The 17,091-nt window shown below is 53.3% G+C and overlaps 1 protein-coding gene across 7 annotated transcripts in view; it reads right to left on the bottom strand.

Annotated features, from left to right (window-relative positions):
- Positions 1-242: 242 nt before the first annotated feature.
- Positions 243-17,091, bottom strand: part of Arhgap22 (Rho GTPase activating protein 22) — a 172,266-nt gene continuing 155,417 nt past the window's right edge. For 3 of the 7 annotated variants that reach the window (XM_036199832.1, XM_036199833.1, XM_036199835.1), the window contains 6 exons: positions 14,191-14,398; positions 10,441-10,573; positions 9,662-9,735; positions 8,537-8,658; positions 5,222-6,104; positions 243-2,946 (listed from right to left, as the gene is read on the bottom strand). In XM_036199832.1, the coding sequence (XP_036055725.1) occupies positions 2,718-2,946; positions 5,222-6,104; positions 8,537-8,658; positions 9,662-9,735; positions 10,441-10,573; positions 14,191-14,398 (1,649 nt within the window). In that variant the 3' untranslated portion in view covers positions 243-2,717. Of the gene's footprint in view, positions 2,947-5,221; positions 6,105-8,536; positions 8,659-9,661; positions 9,736-10,440; positions 10,592-14,190; positions 14,399-17,091 lie in introns of those variants that run through there. The other 4 variants (XM_036199831.1, XM_036199834.1, XM_036199836.1 and 1 more) reach the window with 3 other exon arrangements.

The following is a 17,091-nucleotide window of genomic DNA, read 5'->3' as shown; positions in this document are numbered from 1 at the left end:
CTGTGTCTGTGCACATGCACGTGCATGTAAGCATGTATGCATACATGTTACAAACATGCGTAAGTGTATATGCATCAGAGGACAACGTGCAAAAGTTGGCTGTTGCTTCTACCATGAGGATCCAGGATACTGAACTCAGATCTGACAGGCTTGGTGGTGAGCACCTCTACCCACTAAGGCGTCACACAGGCCCCAAACTCATCTTTTAAAAATGATTTTATTTTTTAATTTTATGTCTGTTTTGGCTGCATATATGCAATTGTACTGTGTGCGTGCAGTACCAGAGCCCCGAACAGAGGACAGATCCCATGGAACTGGAGTTACAGACCATTGTGAGCCACGTGTACATGCTAGGAACCGAACCCTGGTCCTCTGAAAGAGCAGTAAGTACTCCTAACCAATGAGCCATCTCTCCAGTCCCCAAAACCAAATTTTAAAACATGTCTGAAGTAACCTGTGGTCAGAATCCTAATTTATCTTCAAACAGTTCTTACTTCACAATGATTCATCCCTGCTTAACTTGGTGATGTTTTTAGCAATAGCCTCTGCTCACTCTTTATAGAGAACTTCACCAGATTTAAAAAACAAACAAAAAAAACCCTCATTCCCCACCTGCTCATGTTCATAATTCATTTTTGACTTAATATTAGTGAGGTTATTCTTGTATAAGTATGGCTGGAACCTATAGGCTTGGAACAGTTTGTGTAAACATAACCTAATGGGAAGAGAATAAAAGGATGAGAGGTTCCAGGACGAAGAACCCACCATGGGTGAGCCTCGGGTGCTCAGTGCTTTACACACAGAAGTCCAATGTCTAGACAGGTGGAGAGTGCCTTACAGAGCTGTTATTAAGTTTCCATAAAGATCCTACGTGCCTAGATGTATTTTGCCAGCAGGCGGCAGCCTTGGCTTGTGAACTGTCTCTCCTGTTGGTGCTGGCAGGCTGCGGGCCTGCTGTGGTTAGAAGGCCCTTCCTCCCCACACTGGTCCTGGAAGCTGGTGGCATTTTTGCTTCAGGTGAACTCAGCAGAGTTCTAAAACTGTGGTGAGAGAACACAGCAGGATCACGGGAATGCACTGGTGGTCCCACCTAACTTCTCCCAGGCTACGTCCCCTCCCATGGAGGAGTTGTAGACCATATTGCCATGTGGGAGGTTCTGCGGAATCAAAGTCACTTTAGTTTTCCTTCTCGGAATACAGGGGAGGGTGGTGTTCTACCTTTGGGCAAGGAATGCGGGCTGGCTGCAGCGGCACAGACTAACAGCTCCATTGGCCCCTTAGCACTCCCAGTGACACTCTGGCCCTGACCTCCGAAGCTGGGAGGGTCCTTGGCAGGCATCCCAGTTGTAGAAATCTCCAGTCAGCTTCCTAAGGACAGTCAGAGGTCAGATGTCAGTCTGCCTTACCACGGGGGTAGGAGCATATGGCCTTGTATTAGTAGCCAGTGCTACCTGGTAGCATTGCCATCCTGGCCATTCTCCTGCCTGGGTGTTGTCAGACATGATACCTGAGACCAGGCAAGTAGACATTAGAGGCTTAATGACCTTTCCATATGGTAATCAGAACTGGGCTACTTGGGTGACTTCTTTAGTCCCCTACCCTCTCCACACCCCACTCACCAGAGGTTACTGCTTAAGTGGGGAGCAAGAGGTTACACATGTAGACACCAAGTAGAAGAAGCAATGGCTGTGTGTGAGGCCAGTCTTCTCCCAGCCAGGCCTGTGTGATGATCAGTCTTTATTGTCTGCTTGACTGCACTTAGAAACTTAGGAGACGGACTTCCGGGCATTTCTAGAATATTTCCTCCAGAGGAAGGAAGACCCATGGCCTAGTGGATATGTGACCAGCTGTCTCAGGTTCCCATTGCTCCAGCTCGGTCAGTTCTCACGCCACGCCAGCTGAGGGCCTTCCTAAATTGTTTCTGTATTTTGTTGCAGCTACCAGAATCCATCTGAGCTGCCTGTAGGCTGGTGGTGGGGTAGAGGGGGACACTTGAGGTCTGAGGATGTCTAGAGGAGTGGATAGATATGGAAATTATGTGGCCACTCTCACTCCCAGATCTGGAAGGTGGGCCAGGCCCAGTATAAAGTGAGAGACACCTAGAGGGCCCACCAGCTCTGCTCTCCTGCAGGCCCAGCCCTCTGGAGCAGAGCTGAACCCCTTGCAGAGGGCCGCCCAGGGAACCTTGCAGGGCAAGAAGTAGCCACAAAGGCTCTGAGGTGGGAGAGCTGAAAGAGTGGCGTCCCCAACCACAGTGCTGGGACCCTCAGGAAGCTTCACCGGGGGACACTCAGCCTTTCACTGGGTAAACTCACTTGGCACAGACGTGAAGAATGAGGCTGGTGACAGGCACCATGCTTTCAGAGCACATTTAATAAGGAGTGACGTTCTTGGCGGTGGCCCTGCCCTTAGGTGCCGTCCTTACGGATGGCCATTGGGGATTTTTCCTGGATGAGGGGCTAATGCTCGCCTTGGCACTGTCCCCTCTGACACCTGCTGGGACCCAGAGGTTTGGAGAAGCATCCAGATCCTGCCTGGACTATGTGGGGTCCTGACAGTCCCTGGGGGCTGTCAGGCTCTTTCTACTTGGCGCTTGGGGACAGATGGCCCTGCTGGCGGACTGGCCCAAACTTGGAGCTTCTGGCTTCCTCTGCAGCCTGTGGCCAGCCCTGCAGGGAGAGTGAGCAGACATATACAGACAGGTATTTCTGCTCCTTTCACTCAGGGGCTCTGGCCCCTTTGGTCCCCACAGTCAAGCTTCCCAGGGTGGCAAAGAACTCCTCCATCTCCCTCTGCAGCAGCTGGTTCCTGCGCTCGGCGTCCTCACGCGCTCGCTCTGAGTTCCGCAGCTTTATCTCCAGCATGGCGTACTTCTTCTTCTCCTGGTCTAGCTCCTCTTCCAGACGAGACATCTGCTTCCGCAGGTCAGCACTGCCCTCCTCGATGCTGAAAGTCAAGAAGAGAGAGTATCAGACTCCAGCTGTAGAGACACTGTCACAGACCCCAGCTCCAGGGACACTGTCACAGACCCCAGCTCCAGGGACACTGTCACAGACCCCAGCTCCAGGGACACTGTCACAGACCCCAGCTATAGGGACACTGTCACAGACCTCAGCTACAGGGACACTGTCACAGACCCCAGCTATAGGGACACTGTCACAGCAAGAATGGCCCTGGGTCTCACCATGGCAGAGGTGACAGGAGACTGCGGAGGGAGGAGGCCCTCTCATAGCCTTGCCCACTCCTGCAAGCCACTGGGGGCTCCCTACAAGGAGGCTTCCTTGGATTTGTGACCCAGAAGGGCCACCCTAAGGAAGCCTGCCTCAGCACTGGGACTAGCAGGACCCTGAGCCCTCACCACCTATAGCTTTTACCCCTCCAGCCCTGTCAACTGTCCTGGGGAGGGATCACCTGCCATTAGGAAGAGGAGCAGAGGCCCCTGACCTTTCTTCCTATACTCTTACCCATACCTCCTGCTGCTGTCTATGCAGGGCTCTGGAGAAACATAAATCCAGAGGAAATGCCTGTCAGCCCTTCATGTCCTCCTTGGGGCAGCTCCCATGAGCGTCCTGCACATCTAGCAATTTCAGAGCCAACACAACAGTCTGAGCCCCATGGCATTGACAAGCAGATGACAGTGGACCTGGCATCTGCTGAAATGCAGAGGTGACTCCCCTCGACACATACTCCCCAGAGCGCTGCAGTCACTACACAGGGACAATCTGCATGCAACAAAGCACCAGGAAACAGTGTGTCTATGGACTGGGTATCAGCCTCCCTCTGCCCCCAGACACCGAACACAATGCTTAGAGAAAGGTGAGCTTCCTTCACCATAGCAATGGGCATGCTATCAGAAAGGGGACCTCATGGAGGATGGCACTGAGGTGAGGTCTCACTAGCTTCTGTCCCCAGCTCTTCTTTGCTTGGTCCTCCCTTTCTACGCTATGTGAAAGTGACCCTGTCTAGGCTCTTGGTGCTAAGTCCTCGTATTAAGCTCCTGGCCTGTTCATGAGCATCTCCAACTGAATAGTCCCAACATGGAGCTCCTGACAGCTTCCTCAAGTCATGCCCTATCCCATCTAGTTCTTCTGCCCAAGGAGCACCTGCCTATTGTTCCTCTCTTCAACTCTAAACCTGTATGCCAGATGAGCTCTTCCCACCCATCAGTGAGCAAGGCCCATCCAATCCATCTTCAGAACATGTGCCAAAAACTCCTGTTTCTCCCATCTTCACTACTGTCCCTGTGGCCCATGTCACCCTCCATGGGCCTGGACTCCTCTGGCCTCCTAATTGGTTCCCACTGAACCTCCAGGAAGCTTTCTTATCAGAGAAGCCGAAGTCCTTGGGACACTCCATCAACTTCTTCACACTCACCGTCCTCTGAATAAGTCCAAGCATCCTCCAGGTTAAAAGGCCCTGCCTTACTTCCCTGCTCAAGGCTGGCACAGCTCTGAGACGTGCATCCCTAGACTCACCCCACGCCTTCCTACCCTCTCTCAAAGAGGCCCATTCTCCCCCGCCCCAGTGTTATTGTCCTAGCATGTCAATGTATCTAATGAGTCTTGTGAATGGTCTCATCCTGACACCCCCAAATAAGAGTGAGGCAGGGGATTCTGGCGAGTTTGTGACATATCCCCCAGCATCCAGAGCAGTATCTGTATTTCACAAACAAAAGAGTCTCTCAGGGAAATACTGGGATGGCAGAGACTGGACAACAGGAGGCAGTAGAGGCATGTTTCCAAAAGCCTGCTGGATGGGACAAGGTACAACAGCCCCTGCCTTCCTGGGCTAGAGATCACCCTCATTACAAACTCTCCTTCCAAGCAGCCCAGGCCACTCTGTCAGAGTATTACAAGGGCCTCCACTGTGCCCCCCCATTCTTCCCAAGGAGGGGGCCTGTGTAGTTAAGTAACAGAGATACCAAGGCACCAGGAGTAGGCTGGTTTGCACATTGGGCAGCCCTCTCCATGGCCACCCAAGGCTCTGTTCTCACCCACGTGGTCCTGGAGTCACCTGGCTCCTGACTCCCGTTCTACGGACCAGCTAACATTCTCCCTTGTCCTGCTGATCTCGGTAGGCATTTGTGGAGGCCTCTGGCTGACCCACTCCCAACCCTGACTATCCTAGGGTCATTTTCCAAGGAAAGCAGCCTGGAGGCCGGCTGCTCTGAGCCCTGCTCCTTGCAGCTGCCTCGGCAGCCAGCCTACGCTTGGCTCTTCACCTTTGCAGGTTCCTCTCGTACTCAATCCTCTGTTGACACAGCTCTGCCCTGAGCGCGGCCACCTGGCCTTGGAGAGCCCGGCAGCGGCGGACATGAGCGTGCGGGGGGCTGCCTGGGTCGCTGGGCTCACTGCTGCCACTGCCCGCACATGCCTCATCCAGGCTGTGGCCCAGGTCTGGTGACTTGTGGTCCTCACTGCTGCTGGGGAGGGGAGAGGGCTCAAGAGCCCACTCGGTATGCAAGGAGCTGCAGGCAGAAGAGTCGCTGGCCCGGCAGGCCGTACAGCTGCTGACAGAGGCCTCTCGGGAGGATGAGGCTGCAGACCACACCATGCTGGCCATGCTGGCCGTGCTAGGAAAGTGGCTGGATGGGGGCACATTGTCATAGGTGGAGAGTCTCTGTACTGAGCCTGCATCCTTGAGCCGGTCCCCCGATGAAGCCCGACGGTGGCCACGCAGAGAGGATAGACCATTGATGAGCCAGTTTCCACCAGAGGAGATGATGGGTACCTCTAAGGATGACCCGCCCCCTTTTGGGCTCTCTGACCGTGACCCCTGCCGAAAGGAAGACTTCCAGCCAGGCAAAGTATGCATCCTCTTCCCAGGGCTGGTGGCCGCCGGGCCGGTCTGGCTGCCAAGGCGTGGGGGAGAAGTTCTAGAGAGTACTGCTGCAGCTGGCCCATCCAGAGATGAGGTCCTGTGTGTGGGCAAGCCAGGGCTACCAGGCTCCCCCTGGTGATCCCTGGTGACCTCCTCAGAGCCCCACTCCACTGTACTCTGGGCAGTAGCACGTGGTAAAGCAGGTTCTTCGAGGGAGGTGGCGGTGAAGAGTTGTCCGTGTTTGCGGATGAGGACAGTCATCAGATGCTGAACCAAAGACGTGCCTGTGAGAAAGAGAGAGGAGAGGCTGGCAGTGAGTGGTCCAGTCCACACCTCAAACACACTCGGGGGCAGCTACAGCTCAGACACAGGATGCCTGTTCCTGCAGGGCACCTTCATGTGCATCCAAAAGAGGACTGTCATACCAGCCAGGGCCAGGCTCAGACAGGCCTGTGCCCACAAATCCCCTGAGCATGGAGGAAGCATAGCACTGCCCACCTAGGAAAAGGTAGGTGCCATGCAGACATGGTGCTCATCGAGGCCACAGGATGATGGGTGGCAGAATGGAGCTGGAAATCAGAGCCTAGCAGGTCAGAGTGCATTAAAACCCAGTTTCTCCTGTGCTATTGCTGCTGCTGGATGCACTTTAATAAAGACCCTCTGAGGACACAGAGCTCTGGAACAGAGTACACACACGTGCACACACACACACACACACACACACACACACACACACACACATGCACACGCACTCACACACCATGCATGCGTGTGTGTGTGTGTGTGTGTGTGTGTGTGTGTGTGTGTGTGTGTGTGTGTGTGTGTGTGTGTGTGTGTGTGTATTTTTTTTTTAATTACTATTTGAGGGCTGGGAAGATGGTTCTGTAGTTAAGAGCACTTTTCTTTCTTGCAGAGGACCTAGGTTCAATTCCCAGCATGCAGAGAGTGGTTCATAACCATCCATAATGTGAGTTCCTAAGGATCCAATGCCTTTCTCTGACCTCAGCAGGCACAGGCATGCACATGGTGCACAGACATGCATGCAAACCAAACACTGATACACATTTAAAAAAGAAAGAAAGAAAGAAAGAAACCTTTTTAAAAGTGCTAATTTTATGTGTGTGAGTATTTTGCCTGCATGTATTTATGTGCACTGCATGTTTGCCTAGTACCTGTGGAGGTTAGAAGAGAATATCAGATCCCCTGGAACCACAGTTACAAATTGTTGCAAATTGCCATGTGGGTGCTAGCAACCAAACCTGAGTCATCTGCAAGAGCAGCCAATGCACTTAACCACAGAGCCATGGCTCTAGGCCCTATAAAGTCTTAATGTATGTGGAGATATGTATACACACACATAAACGCACATATGCACAGTGTTGGCCTCCTAACCCCTCCATCATCCCAGAGATGCAGGGCTCCCATGGCGGTGGTATGGGGCTCAGCAGTAAGGACAGGGTCATCCAAAGGTCAACACTGTCTACTCCATAGCCATGCTCCCTCCACCTACCCACAACCAAATACCAGAGTTGAGAGGTTCACCAAGGATGAGAAAGACCATGGCCTGGGTGGACGCCACATGGAAGGCTAGTGGTCAAGGAGGAATCCCAAGAGGTACTTCTCAGCCAGAAAACTGGGCCCTCCCAGACTGGGCTGTGTGGCTGCTGCTGGCATTGACGTTGGGACCCATGTCCTTAGTCCTAAGCCAGGACTTCAGGAGTGTCCCCCACCAACTAGATGTGAACATGCTGGGCAGCAAGGTCCTTATACGGGCTCTGTTGGGGACAGTCTTCCCAAAGGCCTGTGCATTCAGGCTCTTGTTTCCCCTGGCCTCTCTCTACATGGGCCCTCAGCAGGCTTGGCTGACAGGTCCTTGGTGAATCATCTCCCCTCGCCTGGCCTCCGTTTCCTCATCTGGGACTTAAGGACAATTATCAGACATTGGCCTGTGTGAGGACTGCAACCGAAGACCGATGAACTACAGCATGGAGGCTGCTTACTCCTCCCTTTCCCTCTTCCTTCTTCTGAGAGCATGTCTCATGGTGTCCAGGCTGGCTCAAATTCCCCCTGCCTTAGCTGCACCATGTTGCTTTTTTAAAACATCATTTCCCGGCTGGAGAGATGGCTCAGAGGTTAAGAGCACCGATTGCTCTTCCAGAGGTCTTGAGTTCAATTCCCAGCAACCACATGGTGGCTCACAACCATCTGTAATGAGATCTGGCGCCCTCTTCTGTATACATAATAAATAAATAAAATCTTAAAGACAGGGGTCACTGGCTAGTCTGAGCCTTGCTATGTAGATCAAGCTGTCCTCAGACTCACAGAAAAAAAAATCATATAAAAAATAAAATAAAATATCATTTTCTTATTACTTATCACAAAAGAAAATGGTGCTTGCACAGGTCTGTCATCCAGGAACCTAAGATAATCACTTCACTGTGACAGTAAAGCAGAACACATCAGTGTGGGCTCAAGGACAAGGACTCCTGCTTCCTGGCTGCTCTATCCTCTCTAACCACTGGCCATTTTAATTGTTTCCAATAACCAGCAGCTACCAGCCACAAGGGGATGGACGGAGGGAAGGAGCCTATGTCCCTCGAGATGGAGACAGGACCTTTAAGCTATTGTCTCCTAGCCTGGCTCTGAGCTGTGCTGGTGACTAACATGAGCCCAAATTCCCCCAGCCTTGGGCACTGCCAAGCCACCTCCCTTTTACCTTCCATGATGGTCACTGGATCCTCTATCTGAGGCCGAAGGATGTTAGGGCCAAAGACTGTTGCCAAGTTCTGGACGCTCATCTTGTTGACATTTGAGTGGGCCTGCACTTCATCCAGAAACCTGCAAAAGAGAAAAGAAGCAACTGGAGAAGCAGCAAATCCTGAAGCCCAATCTACTGTGAGCTCCAAGCCCTGCCTGGCCCCACCCACCATACCACACCCTACCAAGCTCAGCCCACACCTACCTCACCTAGTCCACTCTACACCACCTAGCCACCCACCGCACTGACACTCCCAGCCACACCCCTCAGATGCACTCACCATACCATACCAATGATGCCCACCCCATACCAGCCAGCCCCCCGCCATACTAAAGCTCTTCCACAAGCCCCATCAGTTCACTCTACCACACCCTGCACACCTACGCTTCCATGTGCCCCCATCTGTCACAGCTATGAACAGCCAAAGCCCAGCCACACCTGTACAAAACCCACCCCATCCATACCCACTCAGCTACACTATACCCACCCACCCACTACACTATCATGCTGCCTCCAATACCCAGGCATATCCCATAACCACCCAACCTGCACCTGCATATATCCATGCCCCCTAGCCACACCCTGTACCCCCAGCCCCACCACACGGCCCCATCCTATCCCCACACTCAGCCAGGCCTCCCAGGCTCTCTAGGGCTGCCGGGGACAGTCAGCTGCAGCTTATGTGATCGAGGAAGAAAGCTCCTGAGATCTAAGACTACTATGAGAAACCAAGGCCAAAGGACAAGATACGGTCATCCTTGGTGCAAAGGCCCGGAAGCTCGGACCCCACTTAGCGCTGTGTGAGTGTCATCCCTGCAGGCCCCTACCAGTACCCAGAACGCGGCTACATGAGGTCTATAGCTGTGGGGAAGGGAAGGAGAGGACCCAGGAAGGCAGGGGCCAGCTCCTTCTGAAAGGACTCACCGACCGCCTCCTGCAGCTCTCCTCTTCCATGCTCCTTGCCATCCCAGCACGCGGTGAGGGAGGCGGTGTGGAGAGCGTGAACAGCCCTCTGCACAGGTTTGTCTCTCCAGGGGTGGAGGGAACGAGCAGAGCCAGAGTAGCTCCGAACAAGCCACTTACCTGCAGATGTATCTGAGCAGGTTGTAGTTGGCCTGAGGAAGGTTGCTCACTTGTTTAGCCAACTCCAGAGTCCCCTTGTAAAGGAAAGAGAACATAGAGTTTCAAACACGAGCAGTAAGGCCTCCTCTGACTGGAGGAAGACGGGACAGGAGGAGGGAGGGACGTGTGGCCAGTCCCAGCTGACCTCCTCCATCCCTCCATAGTGTGGCTGTGACCTCTTGAGGAGACTGATTCATGTCTGGGAGAAGGAGCGAGGGGTGAGCCTCTGCAAGGCCACAGAGGAATGTCTCAGCTCACTTATCGGGGCACAAATATTTACCAGATAACAACTCTCCCTCCACACAGTCACAGAGAAGGCAAACAGTCTTTCTGCTGCTGCAGCTCAGAGCTGCAGATGGCCCCCGCAAGGCCAGGAGGCAGAGGGTGGAGGGGAGGGGGCCGATACCGGTCCTCAGAAAACAGGTAACAGAGCTCCTTGGTCTCAACACTGTGCAAGCCTGGAAGACTGAGCCAGGTGAAGCAGAAGAATGGTGTAAGGTGGCCAGAACTGGGTGCCCCGTGTTAAGAAGGATCTGCATTCCACCCCACCCCCTCTTCTGCTTCGGTGATAAATATCTGAGGAAAACCAGAATCCTACAGAGAATGCACAGCACTTGGGGGCCCTCCTTCCCCCACACAACAGCCCTCCAGTCAGGACCTATGAGCCACTGATAAGTCTTGACTCCACAAGCCTGCTGCCCCCCAGCCCACCCCCAGGATATGTCCCGGGAGGCACTGACCTCCCCCTCGTCCTTGGTGAGCAGCTGGGCGCAGCTGAGGAAGTCCTCATACCTGGCGAAAGGGATGACAGGCTCTGGGAGCTCCCGAAGGTAGAGCTTCAGCAGGGAGGCCACTGTGTGCACGTCTGTGGTGCTGGGACAAAAGGGGGACCTGAGTGAGGACAGGTCCCCAGGAAGTTGCAGGACTAACACATACCCTGTACCGCACTTGAGACCAGGACAGAACCTGGTCAGGTCAAGGTGTATGCATACAGCCAGGCTCCTCTGGAGCCAGCTGCCCCTGGTCAAGGTCAGACCCAGGCTGTCTCCAAGCCCAGGCAGCAGGGCTCCTGTGGGGAAGATGAGGAGAGACCAGAATCTCCAGCTTGGATCTACTCACCAGCCCCACACCACTGGCTCAGAACCTAGTCTAGTGTCTAAGGGGTGAGGAGAACTCTCTTTTGTGTTCCCAGTGTGGGACTTGGGAGATGTTCTGCTGCAGAAGCCCAGGGCATGGTTGTTCCGCTCAGGACAGTTGCTCAGGGTGGAAGGAATTACCTGTGACCTGGACCAGCTCACAGGAAGCTCTCCTGGAGTACAGCCAAGCCTTTGCTTGAACTTGCTTAGTTCCTGGGATGAACCTTGGCTGAATCGGGAAATCTGTATCAGAGGAACCCCAACAGGGCTGACCTTCCTACTGACAGCAGGTATCTAAGTACTGACTGGGCAGGTAAGAGAGGTCCTTGTCTCTGGTCTCAGCTCCTCACTCCATCTCTAGGGCCTTGGATGTCCACAACAGGACTTAGTCTTTACAATGGCTCAGAGATGCCTAGGCTGAAGTGTGTGTGTGTGTGTGTGTGTGTGTGTGTGTGTGTGTGTGTGTGTGTGTAGGGGGCGTGTTCGAGGGTATTCCCAGGTCAGGCTCACTTTCTCTTTTCCTAACTACCTGGGCTCTGTGGGGCAGTTCTGGCTACAGCTGGCTCCTCTTCTAAGCTGGCACCTCAAGCTACACCTGGGCCCCAGGAGACTTTCCTAGGCCCTGGCTTTCAGCCCTAGCTTAGAATTCCACAGAGAGGGCATTCAAAGATGGCCTGGGGCCAGCAGACCTTGGCTGTGCTAATAAGGTGGCAGTTGGCCATGGCCATGTACCACATTGGCATCAAAAGCGCCAGGGTCCTTGTGGCAGACATTTGAGATTACGGACTTCCGTATGAGCACAAGCACCCAGGATCCATACTGTGGGCTTCTCCTGAGCGCCCCTCTCAAGCCAAGCATGCTTCTCCTGCCCACTGCCTTCTCCTGGGCCACTTTCTCTGTCCACGCTCGAGGCCAGTGCCCTTACCAAATGGGACTCTTCAGGGCCAGCAGCTGTGCTGCCTCGGGGAGACAGGAAGTGGGACTGGTTACATGGTAGCCCCCTCCACTCCACAGACCTTCCTGCCTGCGTTCGTGTTCGAGGCCTCCTCCCACACCGTCCATCACCCACAGAGACCTGCGGCTCAGCTGAACCCCATGGCCACTGCTCCTCACACTCTAGCTCTCTGATGGCTCCCTCTGCAACCTTCCATCCCCACTCACTGCTGCTCTGTTCTTTAGCCTTGCCTCCAGCGCCCCGGAATTCTCTTCCCACACCACTATGAATCCACTGCACCCCCAACACATTCTCACCAGCACCAGAGCATTCCAGGCCGATGGGCCTGCACCCATCAGCCTGGGAGTCTCACAGTGCATGCTACGTGCAGGTGGTGGACTGAGGCAGGGCCACAGAAGGCCCAGTGGGTCAGCAGACTGCTCTGGTCAAATCAGCTGTCTCCATGGCCCATGCCTCCACCTGCAGCTTCCCATCTTCTCCTTATTCCCAAAGTCACCTTCTTGCCCATGCCAACAACTGCACACACACACACACACACACACACACACACACACACACATACCCCTCACTGGCTCATAAGCTCTTATCTGCACCCCCATCCTCTACTGGCTTCTTAATACACACACACACACACACACACACACACACACACACACACACACACACGTACACACCTGGGCCTGAATGTTCCTATGGAGAAAGGGTAAGCAGATGAAAAGGAGTTTTGTGGTGGAGGAAGACCAAGGGGGGGAAGGGAGGGAGTTACAGCCCAAGGCAGAGTAAGTCCAGGACCGGGAGCCCTGTCATGGAAGCCAAGTTAGTTGGTGGAAGGCGGCCTCCCTGTGAATGAGCTGTACAGAACAGAGCTCCAGTGCTCACAGTGAGCAGATGGGCAGGGGAGCAGAGCCATTGAGCCTCTATGAGTAGGGGGCAGTAATGCCCTAAGGTGTCCCCAAGAGTGAGCTAAGGGGAACAGAGCCCTGGAGCACACCGTGAACAGGGACAAGGCAGCAGAGCCCCGGTCCCCGTGAGTTGGTGGACACAGCTCTATAAGAACAGCAGAAACTGGGAGAGAACGGTCTCAGAAACAGGAGTTTCTGAGCACTGACCCTGGGGAAGGACACTGCTGAACCACCTACCTGGGAGAAGGGACTGTTAAAAACCCCAGGAAGGAGGGGCCATGATGGAAGGGGCAGAGCCGCAGCCTGGAGCAAGGGCCTTGTCATGGTGCCAAAGCTGAGATGTAGGTCTATGGAGCTGAACTCAAGGATAGGAACCAAACTGAGCCCAGCAGGCACCAGGCATTTAACAGGAGGCATGGTAAGCTCATGACATTAGAGAGTGGGTTAGGCAGAAGGCTTGGTACCTCGCCAGGAGACCCCAGTGAGTTTGAATATCACGGTGAGTTGAATATGGAGGTCTGACATACTTCCGGTGTCATCCAACACTACAGCAGTGTGTCTGACCCTGGGCACTTCTAAAAGCCACTATTCCCCACAAGCTTCTACAAGCTGTGGACAGGGCTTCACAAGGCTCCAGGAAAAGAAAGGGACTCCGATGCCCAGTGGTTAGTCCTGAGCGCCACAGCTAAGGAAAGAAATGGCAACATTCTGGTTATGGCCACGGGTCTGGGAAGAAGCTGGACAGATGACTGTTACACTCTGTAAGAGCAGGAAAGCCCAGGGCTGAGAGCACTGCAGGGCTTGTCTTGCGGCAGAAGGATCCTCGGTTTGAGCAGAGATATCAGAAAAGGCAGCTCTATGGATGTCTGATTTGCTTTGATGGCTTGATACAAGAACTCTAGGCAAAACTGATCTGTGATGGAGAGAGAAGGGAGCTCACACAACCTCATAGAGAGGCAAGCCCCACTCCCCGGCTCTCAGGCCCTGGGCAGCGGATGTAATTGTCTTCCCCTTGCTGTGGGAAAGCCTCAGTGACGACTACAGATCCAAGGTGGGCAGAAGCGACTGTCCACCTGTCCTAAAACCTGACTGAGACGGAGCTCAGCTGCTATGCCGTCATAACATTATGGAAGCTTGGCTGGGTCGCTGGGAGGAGGCAGAGGGAAGAGCCCACTACAGTAAGCCTAGAATCCTAGATGCAGCTGTACCTAAGCCACGCTGGCCGGGCAGCTAGCTGAGACCTTCTTTCCTCTACCTGGTGCAGAGAAGAGCTGTGGCAACTACCACATGGCTGACCTTGTTTGTGGCAGACAATCTCAAGAAGACAAGGGGACCAGCGTGATTCTGTGCCCTCGGACTCTGCCCTCTGAGCAGACTGGCTAAACGTGCGTGAGGCAGCCAGCACACCGGGCTCTGCTCAGAAGCTGGTGCCCGGGAGGGAACTACAGGAGTCTTAGCAACTGGTTCCACCTACACTGCCCTGTCCCCAGAGCTCACCTGTCAAACAGAGGCTTCTCCCCACAGTCGAAGGAGTCCTGCAGGTCCCTCACCAGGTTGGCCTGGCCGGGCATACGGAAGAGCCCCTCTTCACTGAGTCCTCGCTCCCGGATGAAGTCCACACACTGCTCCACCAGCAGAGGCGCCAGACGGGGACCATACTTCCGCTCATGGTGCACTGTGTCCTCCAGCCGCTGCCCAAAGATCCCTGGACACAGAAAGGGATTGTTCATACTCCCCTGATACTCTGATCAATGGTAGGTGAAGGGTGTCGGGGACAATGGAAGGCAGAGAATGCTGTGTGGGCCAAAGGAGGCTCTTCCCAAGGAAAGAGATTAGACACTGGGAAGGCACACCCAGGGGGCTAGTCAGGGCTGTTAGGGAAGCAGCAGGCATGCAGCTAGCCTGGCCTTTAGGGCTTGTCCAAGCCAGGAGAAAACGGCCCTCAAGAAGCATTGTGTTGGTGGATTTGGAACTCACTCCAGATGGGAAACTATGCCATGCCCAGGCACAAGAAAATGAGCAGATCCCTCACGGGTCAGTCTCCTGGGCACTGCTACAGAAGGGAGGAAAGAGGCCCGGCTCACAGGACGAGCCTGTCGACACACTAATGTGCAAACATCATCCCAATCAAGAGCATTCATCAAAACAACTCGATGAGCATGAGCTCTGGATCGCTTAGCTCAGTGGGTCAAGCTCGACACACAAGTCTGAGGACCTTAGTTCAGATCTGTGAAAATCTGGACACAGTAGCACACGCATGTAATCCCAGTGCTCCTATGGTGAGATAGGAGGATCCCTGAAAACTCTCTGGCAATGAACAAGAAACCCTGTCCCCAACAAGGAGAGACAACCAAGGTTGACTTCTGTCCTCACATATGTACTAACACACACACACACACACACACACACACACACACACACACACACACGAGAGAGAGAGAGAGAGAGAGAGAGAGAGAGAGAGAGAGAGAGAGAGAGGAGAAAAACACACAAGACACTGCCTCACATACCCCACGATGCTACTACTGTCAAAAGAAGAGAAACTGAGCCGGGCGGCGGTGGCGCACGCCTTTAATCCCAGTAATCAGGAGGCAGAGCCAAGTGGATCTTTGTGAGTTCAAGGCCAGCCTGATCTACAGAGCAAGATCCAAGACAGGCACCAAAACTATACAGAGAAACCCTGTCTCAAAAAACAAAAAACCAAAACAAAACAGAAAAAGAAAGAAAGGAAAGAAAAGGAAAAGAAGAGAAACTGGGAGAGCTGGCAAGGAGGTAGAGGAACCAAAGCTCTATGCACAGCGTTGGGTAGCGGAATAAAGCACTGTGCACCACTCAAGGGGATGGGAGATGGTGCCGCTGGGATACACATGCAGTGCAGTGGGTCTTTCAAGGAAACAATTCCAACTCCAGTTAGACACGGGAAAAGACCGAAAGTGGGGTGATGTGTGCACATGCACAGCAGCTTTCCAAATAGCAACACAAGGTGGGAGGCACTCAGCTGTCCTTCAGGACACACAATGTGCCGTACCTACAGATGGGACGTGGCTCTGCCTTACAAAGTCAGGAAATGCTGACAAAGGCTACAACGTGGATGAATTCAGATGGCACTGTGCAAAACGAGGCACTCACAGAGGAACGAAAGCGGTGTGAGCAAACTGGTAAGACTCCTACACTGTCCTGCTCAGAGACAGGGAGTGGAATGGAGGTTGCTGGGGCTGGGAGGGAGGGGGCCGTAACTGTTGAGCGGTACAGCTTCGAAGATGGTGAAGGATGGTTCCACCGCCATGTGAAGAAGGCTAATGTGACTCAGCCTTATGAAGGGTGAAGCAGATGGTAAAGTAGGTATATTTTATGAAGATTCTTAAGAACAGAAACCATAATCGTAAGCCTAATCAACGAGCTCCTGAATACACACCGTGTAACTTCGTTCATGTGAAGCCACAGACAAGTCGAACTGATGTCAGGCCGGAACTTGGCTCTTATGGCTCAGTGACCAGAGGTGCCTCAGGCTTGTGGGGTGCCAGCACTCCTGGGTGTGAACCTGACACACTAACTCAGTCACACACAGTTAAATAAAGCAAGGCCACTGAACGGTGCCTGAATAATTTGTACACTCTCCAACATACCATACCTCAAAAACATTCGGGAGAAAAAAAAACCAGAAAGAAAAAAATCCAAATATGTAACGAGGACCAGAGAGCAGCTTCAGGTGAGGAGGATGAAGGAGAGAGGAAGGCAGAAGGGCTTCTGGGTAAGAACACTGATAATTCCTATACAAGGCTAGAAGTTTCCTGGTAACCCAGGCAAAGAGATTAAGGAGTCAAGATCTGTAAAGCTCTCTGCCCGAGGGATACACAGCTGGAGAAACTCTGGAACACTGGAGAAGCCAGTGGTTCTCAACCTTCTCATGCTGCGACCCTTTACTACAGTTCCTCGTGCTGTGGTGAATCCCAACCATAGAATTATTCCATTGCTACTTCATAACCATAACTTTGCTACTCTTATGAATCATAATGTAAATATCTGATATGCAGGATATCTGACTGCGACCCCTGTGAAAGGGTTGTTTGACCCCCAAAGGGGTCACGACCCACAGGTTGAGGACCCCTGCTCTAGCGGGGGAGGGTGTCTGGTCTTTAGAACGTCTGGTGTTATTCACATCCTCACTGTGCTGACTTCAATGGATAGCCTTCAGGGCATGTGAGGGGCATCACGCCAGAGCTCCACTGTGTTGAGGGCTGTAGTTTTGTGGGACCTGGATCATGAGGCAACCCAGTTCATCCACATGTCTGGCAACCTCCTTCACTCCCCACTCCAGGGCTGGAGAAATAAGACACCTCAGTCCCTGGTAAAGCCTTTGCCCAACGTTCATGAGGCCCTGCATTCCAAACACTACAA

Source organism: Onychomys torridus, chromosome 9 (assembly GCF_903995425.1).
Source record: "Onychomys torridus chromosome 9, mOncTor1.1, whole genome shotgun sequence".
NCBI lineage: Eukaryota > Metazoa > Chordata > Mammalia > Rodentia > Cricetidae > Onychomys > Onychomys torridus.
The sequence above is the reverse complement of the archived record's forward strand: the minus strand, read 5'-3'. Positions and strand labels throughout refer to the sequence as shown.